Source organism: Corvus hawaiiensis, chromosome 4 (assembly GCF_020740725.1).
Source record: "Corvus hawaiiensis isolate bCorHaw1 chromosome 4, bCorHaw1.pri.cur, whole genome shotgun sequence".
In the NCBI taxonomy this organism is placed as follows: domain Eukaryota; kingdom Metazoa; phylum Chordata; class Aves; order Passeriformes; family Corvidae; genus Corvus; species Corvus hawaiiensis.
The window spans coordinates 28,024,653-28,041,363 of record NC_063216.1 but is presented as its reverse complement, the minus strand read 5'-3'; the positions used below and the strand labels follow the sequence as shown (position 1 = coordinate 28,041,363).

At 47.2% G+C, this 16,711-nt stretch overlaps 2 protein-coding genes across 2 annotated transcripts; one reads left to right on the top strand and one right to left on the bottom strand.

Moving 5' to 3' along the window:
- Positions 1-3,406: 3,406 nt before the first annotated feature.
- MPST (mercaptopyruvate sulfurtransferase) lies at positions 3,407-6,216 on the bottom strand. The gene is made up of 3 exons (XM_048300395.1): positions 6,113-6,216; positions 5,029-5,681; positions 3,407-4,424 (listed from the first exon to the last, which is right to left on the bottom strand). Exons 2-3 carry the CDS (start codon positions 5,621-5,623, stop codon positions 4,126-4,128), a joined length of 894 nt encoding a protein of 297 aa, XP_048156352.1. The 5' UTR covers positions 5,624-5,681; positions 6,113-6,216; the 3' UTR covers positions 3,407-4,125.
- Positions 6,217-6,227: 11 nt separating this feature from the next.
- On the top strand, positions 6,228-14,992 carry TST (thiosulfate sulfurtransferase). The gene is made up of 2 exons (XM_048300402.1): positions 6,228-6,900; positions 14,508-14,992. Exons 1-2 carry the CDS (start codon positions 6,315-6,317, stop codon positions 14,804-14,806), a joined length of 885 nt encoding a protein of 294 aa, XP_048156359.1. The 5' UTR covers positions 6,228-6,314; the 3' UTR covers positions 14,807-14,992.
- The last annotated feature ends 1,719 nt before the right edge of the window (positions 14,993-16,711 follow it).

Below are 16,711 nucleotides of genomic sequence, written 5' to 3'. Positions count from 1 at the left end.
ATAACAGTTCTTTCCCAATCTTAATGTTTTACAATTCTATGACTTGTTCCTCCTGCCTTTATGATGACTGTCTGTAAAACACATGTACAGAAACAGAGACAAGAGCAAACAAGAGCTTACCTGGGGCTGTGTGATGGTGTAAGACCATACAGCCCTGCTGAGTACCCAGTGAAATCATGGGGACCATTGCACGGACAGACTGGGAGCAGGAAAAACTTGACAGCCCTTGGATACTGGGCTGAACAAGAGCTGAACAGAACAGAGCAGGGGGTAAATGGGAATGTCTTGGTTCAGCAGTCAGGCCTGCAATGCAATCCTGCAGAAGGTTGCACACACTGCAGTGCTCTGATGAGCCAGCTTGGTACATGGTGTATGATGCATCTCCGGCGTTGTGGAGCTGCTCTTACGGAACTGTTATGTTGTGCAGGGATCACCATGTGTTGGCACAGACAGTGTCACCACTCTGACAGGCTGGGAACACATATTAGGGATTACATGGTGTGAGACACCAGAGGAGAAACCAGGAAGAACTAATTGGCATGTCCATGTAGGATCAGTGCCACTCTCTTTTCTGCAGGAAGCGGAGAGGGGAAGACAAGTGATGCTCTGACATTTTGCCATTAAGCCGACAGTGAATCGGGCAAATAAAATTCCCTACACTGGACTTGGGGGTGAACACAGTTCAGTAATAGAGTCCAGCTTGACTGCCAGCTGAGCCAGGCATATGGCTCATGGAGAAGGAAGAGAAAGGCCCCATGGCATGCAGGCAAGTGAATCTTTCTCCAGCTCCTTGTGCTGCATGAGGTCTGTGAGCAATGTACCTGCATTCAAAGCAGCGTGCAAAGTCTGTGTGTGTACATGCATCACTCAGCACCTTTGCTGGAAGACAGCTGGGAGAAGGAGACAGAATGGTTATGTAGCACCTGGTTGTAAGCTGGGACCAGGAGAGATGGGAGGAACATGAAATCTCTCTGCAGGCAACAGCAATTACCATGGCTCATGCAGTGCTCGGGCCAGTGTTGCTGGTAGAAGAACAGCTGCTTTAGAATTTGGAAAAGTTTGCAGGGGAACAAAAAGTTTGCTGGGAAATGAAGCATGAAATAGTGCAACCTGACTGCTAGGGAGCAGTATGGAAGGAAGAGGAAGGCAAGTGGCAAAGAAGACAAGTGAAGAACAGGGGACCATGGGATTACTTTTGACTGGAGCAGACTGTTTTCACAAAATCTCAATCTCCTTCAGGACAAAAGTATTGCAGATAGTAAAATATACCAATAAACCAATAAAGAGTTTACGTGCTGGCCTGGGATTCTCAAATTTGCATACAGAGCTGTAAAAACTCTAGTCTCAAGTTAGCCACAGGTCAATGTGACCTTCCTCCTACATCAGGGCTGTTGTTTAGGCAACTTTTTGCCTACCATGAGCCCTATTCCACCAAAGATATGCTATTCCCATTTCCCTGTGGCAAATTTTCCACAGGAAAATAATGAACATTAGTGATTTGCATTACATCTACTTCTCCCCAGCTTTCAGTTCCCATAGGAAACCCACCCACTGAGTCAGGGACATAAAGATCTGCAGAACATTTATAGTCCTGGTGTAAGTCCCCTCAGCTGTTCCATATGTCCAGTAGCATCTGTTATAGCTCAAAATAGGTTTTTGCAGTCTCCAGGCTTTGAAAACATTGTCTTCACAACGTTCTCAGTGCTTTGCCTGCATCATGAGAACAGATCTCAACTACAAGGAGGGGGAACATCAGAAGACACTCTTGGATAGATTTTTGATACATGACATAAGAGAGCATATCCCAGAAAAACAAAGTATCTTGCTGTGGGAAAGAAGATCTCAGTTTCTCCTCTGTGGAGAAATCAAGGCAAAGCTAAGCATCTGGGAAAAGATTTGCCAAAAGCTGTGAAGAATTACTGAGATTTTGTAGCAGAAAATTTAGCCTGAGAAGGGCACTTGAGTACTGCCAAGCTTGGCATAAATACCAGAGAGGGGGAAGGGCCCAGCTAGGTGTCATCGAGCCATGGGAGTGAAATGTAGAGCGAGGGGAGAGGGAAGATTTGCACTTAATTTGCAATCTCCAGGTGGATGCCACGGCTGTGCCACACACCTCCCTGCGACACACAGGACAGAGAAAAGCATCTCAGCCTCGAGAGGAAGCAGAGAGATTCCCCCTGACCCCAAGGACTGCTGGGTCAGTGGCAAAAAAGAAACACAGTGCTTAAGATGCATCACCAAATATCCTGGAAGGACATGCAAGAGACAGAAAGTAAGTCTGAAGCAATATGTCAATTTTCCTAATAACTAAAATTTCCTGGAGAAACAGAGCAGGCAGAGCACTCGTCTGGCCACAAAACTGCAAAATCAGCCTCTCTGTGTACTAAAGGGTCACTTGTTTCAGACCCCTGTGCACCCTGTATACTCAGCACTTGCTGCAATGCCAGCCCCAAGTCCTCAAAGAGCTGGGTTGTCAGTCTGGATGCAAGCAGGGAAATTGCAGGCTGTCAGTCACTGGGTTGTCAGGCCGTATGTGTGAGTGGGGAAGACAGAGGAAGAAATAAACTGCACAGTGAAACTCCAGCTCCCCAGGAGGTGAGCAGAAATAGAGCTTGCATGCATACAAGCCAAGGCCAAGAAGAAGAAGCCAAAAGAGGCAAGAGGAAATGCAAAGAATAAAACATTCAGCAACAGGGAAGAATCCAGTCCTTGCAGTCAAACCTGTGACAGTAAGCATCCATTGCATTCCTTAGAAAGGGCAACCCCATCATCCACAGATATCTACAGGTACCTGTTGCTGCAAGCCCAAGAGAAGAAACCATCTCATTAACTTCTAAGCTAACAGTAGGCCAGAAAAGACGCAAGCTTCTTTTGTGGGAGGGTTTCTGTGGTTTTTTTGTTTAGTTTTGGGCATTTTTTGTAATGAAGAAAATCCCAGAGAGAACAAATTCTTGAACATTATCAGGGATACCTGGTGTGCTTTCAACTTTTAGATATAAGAGAAAAAGGTCTTGGGAAAAATAGGTGCCAGTGTGGGTTATTCCTCTGTAGGTCTCAGTTCTACTAAGTTTTTAGGAGGTTACATGGTAAGAATGAAAATAACCATGCAGTCCATTTTCTGCTATGTGAGCTGACATCCAGTGCTTCAAGAACAGAGCTGTGACTGACAACTGTCAGTCTTTGGACCTTAAGGCCAAAAAGCAAATGGACAAGGACCAAAAGGAGGAAGGTGGTGCAGAGATCCAAGAGAGAGGCATGCCATTATCTTTCCTGGATCAAAGAGCTTGTTGAGAGGTGTGGTTCTACTCACAGAGAGAAGGAAATAGCTCGTTTGAATCTCACTGTGGACAAAGTGATTCCATAAAAACAGAATTCCTGAAAAGGATTCAGCCAAGCAACACTCACATAAGTTTCATTCAGCAGAAAGACCTTGAAACATGTTTATTTACATTATTTAAATCCCAGAATCTCTTCTTTTTCTCAAGGGGGATTTTGGACCATGGGGCTACAAGGCTGGCTAAGTACATACTGCAGTTAAAGAGTCCAAGTACAAGAAGAAATACAGATCAAGTCTCTAGCCTAAGTGCCAACCTTAAAACCATATTTGCTCCTTTAACAGCCATGTCCTTCCACAAAGTTTTGCACTCAAAATGGCCATAAAGTGCATGGGTGGGACAGAGGCAGAGAGCAGGATTATGAGGCACAGCTATATAAGTATGATGACCATCCCATGAATGAACATGATTGAATGTTTTGAGTCAGGAGCTTGGCTTAATTAATTCCCCATGCTGGCAGCAGCACTCTCTGCCATCCATCTGATATGGTGAAATGGTCACAGAACCACAGAATGGTTGAGGTTGGAAGTGACCCTGGGATGACATGTGTTCCACCCTATCTGCTCAGGCAGTGTTACCTAGAGCTGGCTGCCCAGAACTGCTGTCATCTTTATCCTCCTAAGCAGCAGCAGCAGCAGCAGGGTAAGGAGAAAGTGCTGAAGCACCATGTGCACATAATTGTTATCCAATGCCTTCATCTCAAGACACTTAACCAGGAATGCTAAACCCATCTTTTCCAAATCCTGTTTCAAGGCAAACTACCTGCACAGCTGGGAGACAATGCAGCTTATTACACTGTTTTCCCCTTTCCCTCAGAAATAATATTTTCAGGCTGTGCCCGCATGTACCACTCCACCCAGGCCCCGTCGTACACTGCGACATCTGGCTTGCCACAGAGGTAGGCCCCCAGAGCCACGTGGCAGGCAGTGACCCCAGAGCCACACGTGGCTACCACTGGCTTTAAGAGGTCCACCTTCTTCTCCTGGAACAGAGTACGGATCTGCTCAGGGGTCTTCTCTAAGCCAGACTCTGTGAGGAAATCAGTGAAGGGGATGCTCGTCGACCCAGGGACGTGACCAGGCTCAATTCCTGGAAAAAACAATATGGATAGGAATTAACCTCTATTGTCTGGGACAAGTCTATTGCAAAGCCTATTCTGTTTCACTGGGAGGAATATTTATTGGCTTAGTGTATTTTGCTAAAACGAATACATTTATTTCTGTTACACTTTGTTTTACTAGATTACTGATTGCTCAGGAAGGAGGTATATGTGTAACCTTCATGCTACCACACAGGCACAACCCTGTCAAGTTCCATTCTTTCCCCTTGTTCCCTCCACATCTTTCTCCCCGTCAGAGCAACCCACGCTGATGAAGCACCTCCACAGGCCATTCTGAGGGGAAGAGCAGCACCAGTACTTGAAGAGACCAGTGATAATGTTTGAGGTGTATTGAAAGCTATATTTCTCACCCCAGCCCCTCATGAGGCAAAAAAGATGCATGGCTTCCCCACTGCTGAATTTTCAAAGGGTAGCACTTGCTAGTCAAAAGGAGAGGAGGACAGGTGGACACATGGCCTCAAGTCCCATCCCATAAAAGACAGCCATTATTTCCCATCATTACAGGAGTCAAAGTGATGGGCACCTTAAATTAAGCCCCTCTTTATAATGCCAATGTCTCAGAAGGCACATTACCATCTCGGGGTTCTGGCTCTACTCCCCGGAACCGTCCTGCAGCGCGGGCATCCACTAGTTGGAAGCGATGGGAATCCAAGTTATCTAAGACATCCTCATAAGTTTTCACCAGGGACTTGTCCAAGGAGGCATGGAACTCAGATGGAGCTACCTGGGTTTTCCCAGAGCTCAGTGCATTCCCCTCTCGCTGCCAGTTCTTCAGGCCACCATCCAGAAGGGAGACAGCTTCATGTCCAAAGACCCGGAACATCCACCATACCCGGGGTGCTGAGAAGAGACCTTGGTCGCTGCCATCATACACCACAACGTGGGAATCATTCCCCACACCCAGCTTCCCCACATACTCAGCAAAGTCACTAGCCTTGGGCAGCATGTGATCGTAAGGCGAGGTTCGGTCACTGCACTGGTCAATGTCAAAGAAAACTGCACCAGGGATGTGGCGCTCCTCAAACTCCCGCTTCGGATCACGCTTCATCTTCGGCAAATACCAGGATGCATCCACGATTCTCAAGGCCAGGCCAGCTTGCTGGGACTTGATGGCTTCTGAAAGCCATTTTGCAGACACCAGAGCTCGGTAGAGGAGTTGTTGCGACATCGCTCCCGAGTCCTGGCTGAGATTAGCCAATTTCTGGATTCTGCCTGAGTCCACCTGACTGCAGAAGGTAGAAAATCACACATTAGAGACCGGCCTTTCAAAAAAGCGACTGGACAAAGATGCATTTTGGGACCCAGGTCTGCACTGAGGTGCTGGCTAAGCCTACAACGAAATGCTCCAGCCCTGAAAGCAGTTTTCCAGAGCTCATCTCAAACACTGCCCCGAGCGGGACAGCCGCGACAGTCCTGCCCTGCGCCCAGCCCCACGCAGCCCCTCTGGCCCCATCCAGGGACCCCAGCCAGCACTGACAGCGGCCAGAGGGGAGCAGGGCAGCCCCAGGAACTAAGTGCCCCGGGGTGAGGCACGGCCCCACGGCTCTGCCCGTCCCGGAGCACACCTGCAGCCGGGGCCTTACAGGGGCCGCGCCGCCGCCCGCTGCGAGCCCCCCCGGCCCGGCGAGGCCGCGGTTCGCGCCGCTTCGCCCCGTACCTCCGCGCTGGGCCTCGATGCCCGCCAGCCACCGCCGCCGGAGGGCGGGAGCGCTCCCAGCGGGCCGGTCCCGGCCGTACGGCCGCCTCCGTGCCGCCCCTCGGGCCGCGCCTCCCGCCGCCATTTCGCGTGTGTCGGGCTGTGTCGGGCTCTGTGTGAGGGGAGCGCATCCCAGCGGCGGCGCCCCCGCCGGTGCCCCGAGATGGCGCGGCAGGGTCTCAGCCGGGCGCTGGTCACGGCCGCCTGGCTGGCGGAGGCGGTGCGGGCCGGGCGGGTGGGCGCCGGCCTGCGGGTGCTGGACGCCTCCTGGTACCCCCCCAAGGAGCGAAACGCCCGGCAGGAGTTCAAGGAGAGGCACATCCCCGGCGCGTCGTTCTTCGACATCGAGGAGTGCCGGGACAAGTCCTCCCCGTACGACTTCATGTTGCCCAGCGAGTCCCACTTCGCCGACTACGTGGGGGGGCTGGGGGTCAGCAATGACACCCACGTGGTGGTGTACGACGGGGACGAGGTGGGCACCTTCTACGCCCCCCGCGCCTGGTGGATGTTCCGGGCCTTTGGGCACAAGGAGGTCTCTGTGCTGAACGGTGGCTTCAAGAACTGGTTGAAGGAGGGGCACCCCGTCACGGCGGAGGTCACCCAGCCCACCCCGGCTGTCTTTAAGGCCAGGCTGAACAAGGCCCTGGTGAAGACTTTTGAGGAGATGGTACAGAACGTGTCGTCCCTAAAGTTCCAGGTGGTGGATTCCCGCCCCGAGGGTCGGTTTCGGGGGACAGAGCTGGACCAAGGTAATGGAGGTGGGACTGGCACCTGCCCCAGAATGGGATGAATGTCAATACTACACTGGGAGTAACAGCTCCTAGCAGCCGTCAGACAGGTTTTCCTAATGCACAGGCGTGCCTCGGCCTGACTCATTGATTACCTTAAGGGATCCGCAGCTGCACGTTCAGATCCCAGTGCCATCACTGAATGCTTTTGTTGCAGTTAGGTCTAAAGCTGCAGGAGGAAATAGCAGAAAAGGGCTGCAGTCATTTGGTTCCTGGATCTCCCATCCCGCACCCTGCAGAAGTTTATCAAAATGCAAACATGAGAGATGAGAGCTCCCAGGGGTTTGTTCAGGGTCCTATCAAAAACCAGCAGACGCACACAAACTATCAGTATTCATGTAGGCACCTCTCACCATAATGAGGGCACCAGCAAAAGCCGAGGTTTTAGGTAATACAGTAACCCAAGGGACATTCTCCTTATCGCTCTGATTCCCAGCAAATAGAGAATTTGCTTGAGCTGATCTTTGTTCTTTTACTTATGTAAGAAAAGCCTGAAGCCTTTGGCAAATGTATCGGGTGTTAGCTCTCTCTTTTGGATGCCCCAAGTTACAGGAACAAAAACTGATTTTGTTACCTCTGTTAAGCACTGGACACACAAGCAGCAGGGGTGGGAGAAGTCCTGTGCAGTGGGGACAGCAGGTACAGCAGTGTGCCTGGAATGAAATAGAAGTTGGTTAAAGGAGGCCCTTGCTGTGTAATTTAAGCCTTGGTATATCCCAGAATAACCTCCCCTCTGAAAGGGTGTAAAGGAAACTTTCCTGACTGACCATTTAGGAAGCACTCTGGCGATCACAATTCCACCACCAGAAACTTTTAACTGCTGGGACCAGAGCCCTTCTCAGCAGGCAGCTCCACTGAACTGGTGGGTGTCCCTCTTGGCTCCCTACGCACCCTGCACACACACACAGACCAGGTTTTCTTACCGTCTTGAGCCTGGACTTCCCTTAGCAGAGCCTCAAAAGTCTGGTTCCTTAAAGCAGTTTATTAACAGCACAGTAACACAGTAACAGCTTGAGCTGGTGTCTCCGAGGAGGGACCTGAACAAAGGAAACACTGAACTTTTATACCCTCCCCGTGTGTGACGAAGTCCTGGCTCTTCCAGCTGAGTCCTGGCTCCTGCTGTGTCTCAGTGTCCAGTCACCTGGCTGTGCCACAGGTCCTGTGCCCTCTGTTGTGCAAAAGGTCGGCGCCAGTTCCTGGCCTCTTGCCTGGGGCTCTCACCACCCAGAGCTCAACCTGCGGCTGACACTGCAGCTGCACACCGAGCTACCTGCACTGAATGTGTTCCTTGACGAGGGAATCGCAGAAATGGTTGGAAAAGAAAGAGTTCCTAGAAGAAAGCACAGGACAGCTCAGCAGCAGCTGTTAGGTCTGAGCAGAGCCCACACTGCCAGAACGTGCGGCGGGCTGTGGCTCCCAGGCAGTGCTGCCCCACTGCCCCGCAGGTTGTTGCCATTCTGTCCTGGCTGTTCACATATGTGTCTGCTGCTGTGCAGCTAGTTAGTGTGACACCATGTCCTGAAGTACATTCCTGCATCCAAACTTCAGAAGCATTTGGCTGTAAATGACTCTGTACACGTGGGTGGCCCAGGTGTCTACAGTGAGCCCCCGCAACACATTTGAGCTGTGTAAAGACAATGTGGAAGGTGAGAAAGGTAATGGGAGTGATGGAGAAGACTGTGGAAGGGAAAGGGAAAGCTAGACTTATTGCTCATTCTATTTCTTCTACCACGGCCCATCGAAGGTTGAATTTTAACCTCAAGATGTAACTAAAATGCTCCATGCTGGGAGCTGGTGGATTTTGCATTCTTTCCCAAGGTGAGGGTTGTCATCAGGTGACAAATACTGCAGCCCCAACAGCATCTTCGAAACAGATTTTTCCTTTGAAATGAGTCAGCATGGAACAGCTTATTTGTGGTGGTCCAGTTTTGCTTCCCACAGCAGATCCAGCAGGATAAGCACTCCAGCTGCAGCTGCTCATTCCACAGGAACTTGACAGCTTTCTGAACCAAGCTACCTAGTAGCAGCACATCAGCCAGCAGTGGGTAAAAGACAGTGCTTACACCTAAAAGAACAATTTGAAATCAATGCTGATTAATTGCAGGGGTCATCCAATCAGGGAGGATGCAATTTAGAGAAGACTAATGGTCTTCAGGTTAAGGAACTTGCTGCCTTCTCAGGTGACTTCAGTTTAATTATTGCTTCAGTTCTTGACTTCCTAATTAAGTCAATTAATCTCTCCTGTTCTGTGAACTCCATCTCTAGAAGAGGCTAATTGCAGCTGACTCTTTCGCCTCTTTAGTTTTTCAGTTCTTTGTGGTAAGAATTAATTGTCCCTGGTTTATTTTTATCCTTGCTGGGATTTAGACCTCTGCACTGGTTAAGATAAGCCATAATACAGGACTATTTTTTATTTGCTGGAAGAGGTTCACCAAAGTTGCCAGAGTGGAAAAAAACAGGCATTTCTATGAGCCAGGTCTCGTAGGTTTTAAATGCAGGTATTGCTTTGGGTGAAAATCTTGGATGTTCATGCAGAGTGTGCAGCATAAGCCTGACAGATGTGCAGCCCTGACCTATGCACCGAGTACTTTGAGGGGCCCCTGCACAGTGCTGTGTTTCTGCAGGAACTAGCAGTCCAGGGCTGATGATAAAAATAATTACATGATGGTTGCCAGTACTGACCCTCTGAGTGCTGGGCACTGAAAACTGATGAACAAGAATTGTAGCTAACCAAGTGCATACAGAAAAGTTGTGAATTTCTGAATTCAGAGGAGAAAGTTGCCAGGCAAGAACTCCATCATCTAAAAAAGAGAGCAAACCCAAAATCATTTCTTGAACTTATAGGTATTTTTCTTCTCATTCTCAGCCCTGAAGTAGTCCTTGTCTTCCTCTGGCATACAGAACTCCATATTTTGCCCGTTTTCCCAGCTCTCCATCCTGCCTGCCCCAAACATAAACCTTTTGCTCATCTTGAATATTCAATGGGAATAAGAATGAAATGTTTTTCCTCTCTCTCTCCTTCGAGAGGATTCTGCAACTGGGTCTGGACTGGCTTTGCTTTGACCGTGTAGTAATACTCGGGGCACAGCAATGGAGAGTGAGAAACTTCATCGAAGTCTGTTTCAATCCACAGGAACCTACGAGGACTTTCAGGGACCTGGCTAGGACCAAGCCTAAAGTGTTCCTTACAATGTGTTCACTGTAGGTTGGACAAGATCAGTAATTGTCCCTTCTAAGACATACCATTTGAATGGAAGAGAGAGATAAACAAGGAGGCAACAGAGGAGGCATTTGGAAAAGAGCTATCTGCAGCTGCACACTCCAAAGCCATAGGGAGTTAAATATGGGCAGAGCAAATCTTTTATCTTTTTGACATTAAGGAATTTCATCTGGAGCTTTCGTCGCAGAGGAGGGGCTGTGGTCTTAGACAAATAGCCAACAATAAAAACAATATGTAAGCAGAGAATCTAACAGATGTGGAAAAGGGGATTAAGTAGTGAAGAAGATAACATATTACAGGTTATAAATTGTGAGGAAGAATTGCCAGACACCAAGCTGAGTGAGACTTGGCAAAAGGAGTTAAAACAAATAACAAAAACTTCTGGAACAGAGTGAACAAAAGAGAACAAAGAGAGAAAGAATAAATAAGGTTGCTGTGCGGTTAGCAGGGGTTCCAGGTGGAAGATTATTTGTGTGTGGTCTCAGAATTATACTGATCCTTGAATCTGTGCTGCCATGTTTTCTTCTCTCCTAAGAATGAGTCTGCAGAGCAGGGAGAGAGCTAACCAAAAGATATCCCCATTCTCAAATCAGTGAGGCAAATTATCTTTACCCCAAATATGTGTCAAAAATCAGTCATGTGACATTTTAACTTCATGAGGCAAGAATTTGATAAATTTAATCAAAGCAGGGTTCTGTGGGACAGGAACACTTGCAACGTTCATATTTAAAATAGGCAGTACAACCTCGGCAATTGCTGGTCTTCTAACATGGATAGACTGGGAGGCTTTCAAAAAACCCTTCAAGAAAAATTATTTTAAATGAAGACAAAATTGAGTAAAATATGTTGGTAGACTTGCACTGCAGCCAAGGGCTTTATTTCCTTGCCAACAGAATTGGTTGGCCAGATAAGAAAAATGGGAACATGCGTGTCTGGAAGTTATGTCTGATCTTTTCTTCTAGCCATTGGAAGCACCTACAAGGTAGAGTTGTGCTATTTGGACTTCATCAGTGCTTTGGACATAACATTAGAGGGGCATTTATTATCTCAATATGAGGAGAGGGCAAATAGCACAAATACTGTGAGATTACAAAAAAAAATTGACTAAAAAGCAGATAAGTGAGATAAGAATAGCAAGTACTGAAAGATCTATGGGGCTGGAAGTTGCCAGCATGGTCCCATCATTATGCTTCTGTGCTTTGTTTCGTGTTTTTCTGAATCATTGAGGCATTGAAAATAGGGAGTTGTTACTGAAATGTGCTGCTGACACAGCCATGGGAAGGTCTAAGTGATCGCATGGGGAGAATTATGTGAGGTGCCACCTGCAGATATAGGAGTGACAGGAAGTATAACACTACAGAGAGCAAAATGAGTGCTTAGTAGCCCAAAACACTGAACTGCTTGAGTTTCTCTTACAAGCGGATGACCCACATTTGGAAGCAGTAGAGGAAGGTAAGACTTGGATCAATTAGTTGAGTGCAGGAACATCACATGTGATTTAGACTTGGCAACAGCCTTGGCAACTCCTGTCTACCAACTGTGGTGTTAGGAAATACCACTTCCTTATCCAGAAGCCTGCTGGACACCTAGAGCTGTGTCTAGGGTGGCCAAGACAGAGAAAAGTGTATCTAATGGGCTCTTACTGGATTTAGGCTAAGGACGCGAGGTTGTTGGGAGTGCTTGCCATCAGTCTGTTGGAGCAATAGCAGAAGGGCAGAAAAACTGTTTCAGCCAAAGGGCAGTGTTAGCTCAAGGTCAAATGGTGTACGGACTGACTGTGATGATCTCAACACTGGAAATGAGTATTCCTCCTCACATGAGCCAGAAGGTGCCTCAGTGGAAAGTTTCATGATGAGAATCCAAACTGTTTCTGAGGTGGATGCTTTTTTGAAAGGCAGCTTATAAAATGATTACTGTAGTAGCTGGGGCCCAGGCTCTGTAGTCCTAGGGTTCCTTCCTGGAGTTTTAGTGGTGACTGCATGAATCTGGTGTGGAGTATCCTCTGTTTCACATGGGGCAGGAGCAGATGTATCCTCTCCCCTGTTCAGATCCCAGCTGCATCCAGCCTTGCCTTCCAGTCCTTTGTTTCTGTGCTCTTGACCCAGCAGAGAGAGATGGTAAAGCTTCCTTAGCCACTCGAGAGCACTTCTTAGGCAGTCCAAGGAATTGTGGTTGTGCAGTTTCAGCTCTTTCTCTCAGCTGAACACCCACATATGTGAATAAATGCAGTTTCTACAGAATTCCCCATCTTTTGCACCCACAGAGTGCAAACACTGGTCTCTGACTCCAACAGACTTTTGAATCTCTGGAGCAAGAAAGTCTCCCTACAGATCAAAGTCAAAACTGCTCTAGAATGAGAGTGGTTTTTTCAGATCTGCTCAGCTCCTACCTGAAGAGTTGTTTAAGGCTGGTGAATTGTCAGTCTCCAATAAGAGAGGGGTACAAACCTATTTTAAGATGCATGAACAGTCTAGAGAAGCAATATTGATTGCCCAGCAAGCTTCTTTGAGCAAGAGTTCCCTTCTAGTTCATCCTCCAGGACTTCCTGGTCTCAGTACACTTCCCAGTGCCCTAGGATGGCTCACCGACTTGTCTGTGTTGGGGTGATCACCAGTACTGCAGCAGAGCCTTGCAGAAATCCTTTGCTGAATGGCAGGGTCAGGATCATTTACTCTGTGGGAAAGTGGTAGCCTAACGCAGACGTGTAAGAGGCTCCAGTAAGCAGCTTTGCAGTCTGAGAACTATACACAAGGTTTTCTCAGTTTTTGCTTCATTTTTTGTTTCCTCTATGTCATACAGACACTGTATTGATGAGTGAGTTTTGCAGTTCTCTGTACTGAAGTGATGAACTGTTGTTTTCTGGAACTGCAAAAATGTGGTGAAAGCATCAGTCCAAAACACTGCCTCTTTCTTTTTTTCTTTTCCTTTTTAAGTGTTAGTCCCTGCAGAAGTCAGCAGTTTTTCTCCCAACTTCTCTCAGTAATGCTAAACATTTCTGAAGGATGCATGAGGTGACTCCTAGACAACTGTGCACTCGGGAAGGATGAATCAAGAGACAAAGAGGGTCCATCTGGAACAGGAAGAGAACTTGTGAAGCTGACTCAGGGCAGCTTTGATTGTCTTTAGGCTCTGTCTCTATCCAGCAGAGCAAAAATTCCCTTCAGTTCCATGCCAAAGCTGTTTTCTCCTTACATCTCACCATGTCATGTTACCACGCTGCATAGTGATGAAACTGCAGTGTCATTATGATGTGTGATGTCAGTCCCTGACTAGGTATAGTTCAGTCATTTGACTGTAACAAAGTCAAATGATTAAACTGCCTCAATCTCTCCTATATCCTGAGACCAGTTACCCTAATAATTTGAGCAAGTGGAAAGCTGCCAGTGAAACAGGTTACTATTCATGTGATTTTTTCAGACTTGTCTCATTAGAAGTTCAAACCTAGCAAGGAACCATTCCCTGAAATGCATTTTCAGTGTAATAGATAATGTTTTTGGCTCCAATGAGGCTTGATCCAAAGCCTCTCAAAATCATTGGAAAAGCTTCCATTATTAAGCCTTAAGAGTCTGAATTTGAAGGGCGTGATGCCAACCTTGTCCATCGTATTTTTGTATCTGCTACTCTCTAAAGACCTTGTTTTGACATGCAGCTTTGAACTTGCCTGAAATGGTCAGATACACCAGCAGAAAAAGAGAACCTGTGCTGATTTCATGCATGGAGTAGATAAGAAGTGATACAAAATCTAAATTCTGACTTCTCTGACCCCACTGTCCCAGGATAGCTGCCTCAGCAGTGATGTGGCTGACTTTAAGGTTGCTTTATGATTTCTCTTATTTACTTTTCTGAAATATGATTTTGGGGTGATGCAGGAATAAACTGTGAACGGATAACCACTTTCACAAATTCCACATGCAGGCCACACTTCCTGCTTCTGAACACTGTGTCACTACACACTGCTGGCATGCCTGGGGAAGGTTGGAAATGCATTGCTTTATTCCTCTTATCACATGTGCCCTTAATGCCTTTGTTAGAGCCTTTTCTGTGGAAGTTCTTTGATTCCTGTCATGTCTAGAGCTTCTTCAGATTTGTGCATCTCATTGCTTTCAGTGAGGAAATAGTTTGCTAAATATTCTGGAAGTTTTGACTTCATCGAAGCTGAATAATAATTTGTCCTCTTCTTTTTAGTCCAATACCACTTTGCATCTTCGTCATCAAGTGGAACAAATGAGTCTTTTGGAGGGAGTGAGACTATCTGCAGTGATGTCTCTTAATGTCTCTTGTGGGTGTCTTTCATCACCTACGTTAATGTGTCCTTGCTCATGTTTCCTTTTCTGGTTCACTCTTGCAGGGTTGGAATCTGGCCACATCCCTGGTGCTGTGAACATACCCTTCCACTCATTCCTATCAGAAACAGGGCATGAGAAGAGTATTGAGGAGATCCAGGAAATATTCCGTGAGAAGAAAGTGGATCTCTCGAAGCCGCTGACGGCCACGTGCCGCAAGGGTGTCACGGCGTGTCAGATCGCCTTGGCAGCCTTCCTGTGTGGCAAGCGCGACGTGGCCGTGTACGATGGCTCCTGGTCCGAGTGGTTCCACCGAGCCCCACCACACTACAAGGTCTCCGAGTCGAAGCGCAGCAAGGCCTAGAGGGAGAGCTGTGTCTGGGGCAGTGCGGTCTAGTAGCTGTCTCCAGCCCAGGGTAAAGCAAAAGGGAGGAGGTGGAAGTAAAGGAAAAATCGGTTGATTTGGATTTTGCCAACTTTTATAAGAATTATCATTAGATTTCTATTGAACTTTTGATTTTTGACAATTAATAAAATCTTAGATGCTGCATCTGTGAGTATTTCTAATTCTCCTCTGTTACCTGCAACCTACTTGTGTTGGGTGGGAAAAGGAGCTCTGCAACATGAAAGAGAGTTACACTCTATGCCTGAAGACCTGCAGAAATTCCAGTGGCCTGGTGAGAGATCAGGAGCAGAATGAATGAAAAGTCCAGTGCTAAAATACAGCGCTGGGTACTGGCCATGGGAGGGCCCAGCTGTGGTTCTGTCATTGACTCTGTGTAAGACTTCTCACCAGCCCACCATCTTCCCATTTGTAATGTGGAAAATGGGGGTACCTTCTGTATGGCAACTGGACCCAACCCACAGGGTGGCATATTGCCTCCTTGGGGCCCAGGTAAGGGACATCAAAAAGAAATGTATGGTATCAACTGGTATGGCACACTTATTGCCCTCTACTGGTGTTCCAGGTAGGCAGCAACAAGGACCCAACAAGAAGGCTGAGGTCAGAGAGCTCATGTGAAGCATTTGGAGATGCTAAAAGATGCAGTTCTGCTGAAATACAGTCTTGTTGATTATCATGACTGTGTTAGGAAAGTCACCAAGAAATCCTGTATGTGTGGTGAGAACTTTTGGGCACAGGTATTTCATGAGACATGAGCCTTTTATTCTGCTCCTTGTGTATTTTTTCAATACAAGCGAGGATAACCCTTCACCACACCCAGTGAGTTCCATTTCCCATGGAGCTGGAGCCCACAGCTCATAGAGGGAGGGAGCACTGTTCCCTAGCAACCATCTCTACTCTTCAGCCTTCATCCCACCTCCATACCTGGACTTCAGCAGGACCTGCCTGCTTGTACGAACCACCAGTCACCACAGCAGGGATCATGGACCAGGTGAGAGAGGTAGTTATGGAAGAGGCTTTGCCTCTTGGTAGATCATGGATCTTTGGATTTTTTTTTTAATAAAAAATAAAGAGGAAGAGAGAAGGAAGAGAGAAATGTTATTTTCACATCCATGGGGCTCCTCAGGTTTGGAAAGTCGCTGAAACCTCCTCATAGTTTGGAGATTTAGTCAAATGCGGAAGGCCTGTGAGACCACTCGTGGCCACGTCGGGTGGCTGGTGAGAATGGCCAGTTCCCACACCTGTCTAAGGATGTTTTCTGCCTGGGAAAAACAGCTCTCTGTTTCCTCAAAGGCTGCATGTCAGGAAAGTCAGAATGTTAGTCTATGCTAAACATTTCATCCAGAAAGAAAGATCAGGTTTAATCCTTTTCAGCTCTTTGATCAAGATATATCTTTTCTGATTGGTTGCCTATTGTCCCTCACAGAATTGGCTTAGCAAAGCAATAAGTAGACATACTTCTGTGGTTTCTGTTATCCAGGAGGATGGTAAAATGGCCTTAAAGTCCTTCTTGGCCTCAAGATGTAGGATACTCTGAGCAGTGCTTTGACTTTGGACCTTCAGGGGTAGAAGGAAAATGAACAATAACAATCACATGCAGTTGCAATGTTTATATAATAACAGTGACAGCAACATCATATATAGCTACAAACTAGAAAGTAGGAACAGTTGCTTTGGTGTCATTTTGTCCAAGAGGAACTGGGGAAATTAAAGTTATTGATGAATGGGGTTTGGGAAATGAGCACATTGCCTCATTACACAGAAATTCTGTTTTGTTGGAAAAAATGGGAGAGGAGGAATTTCTACATCAGCAGACTGGAAAGTTCTTCCCACTGAATGTAGGAATAATAACAAAACAGACATGTT

Excerpts from the sequence above, each read along its gene's own strand:
- MPST (XM_048300395.1), bottom strand. The coding sequence starts at position 5,623 with ATGTCGCAACAACTCCTCTACCGAGCTCTGGTGTCTGCAAAATGGCTT. Across the intron at positions 4,425-5,028 it reads AGAGCCAGAACCCCGAGATG|GAATTGAGCCTGGTCACGTC; the intron begins GTAATGTGCCTT and ends TGTTTTTTCCAG.
- TST (XM_048300402.1), top strand. The coding sequence starts at position 6,315 with ATGGCGCGGCAGGGTCTCAGCCGGGCGCTGGTCACGGCCGCCTGGCTG. Across the intron at positions 6,901-14,507 it reads GGGGACAGAGCTGGACCAAG|GGTTGGAATCTGGCCACATC; the intron begins GTAATGGAGGTG and ends TCACTCTTGCAG.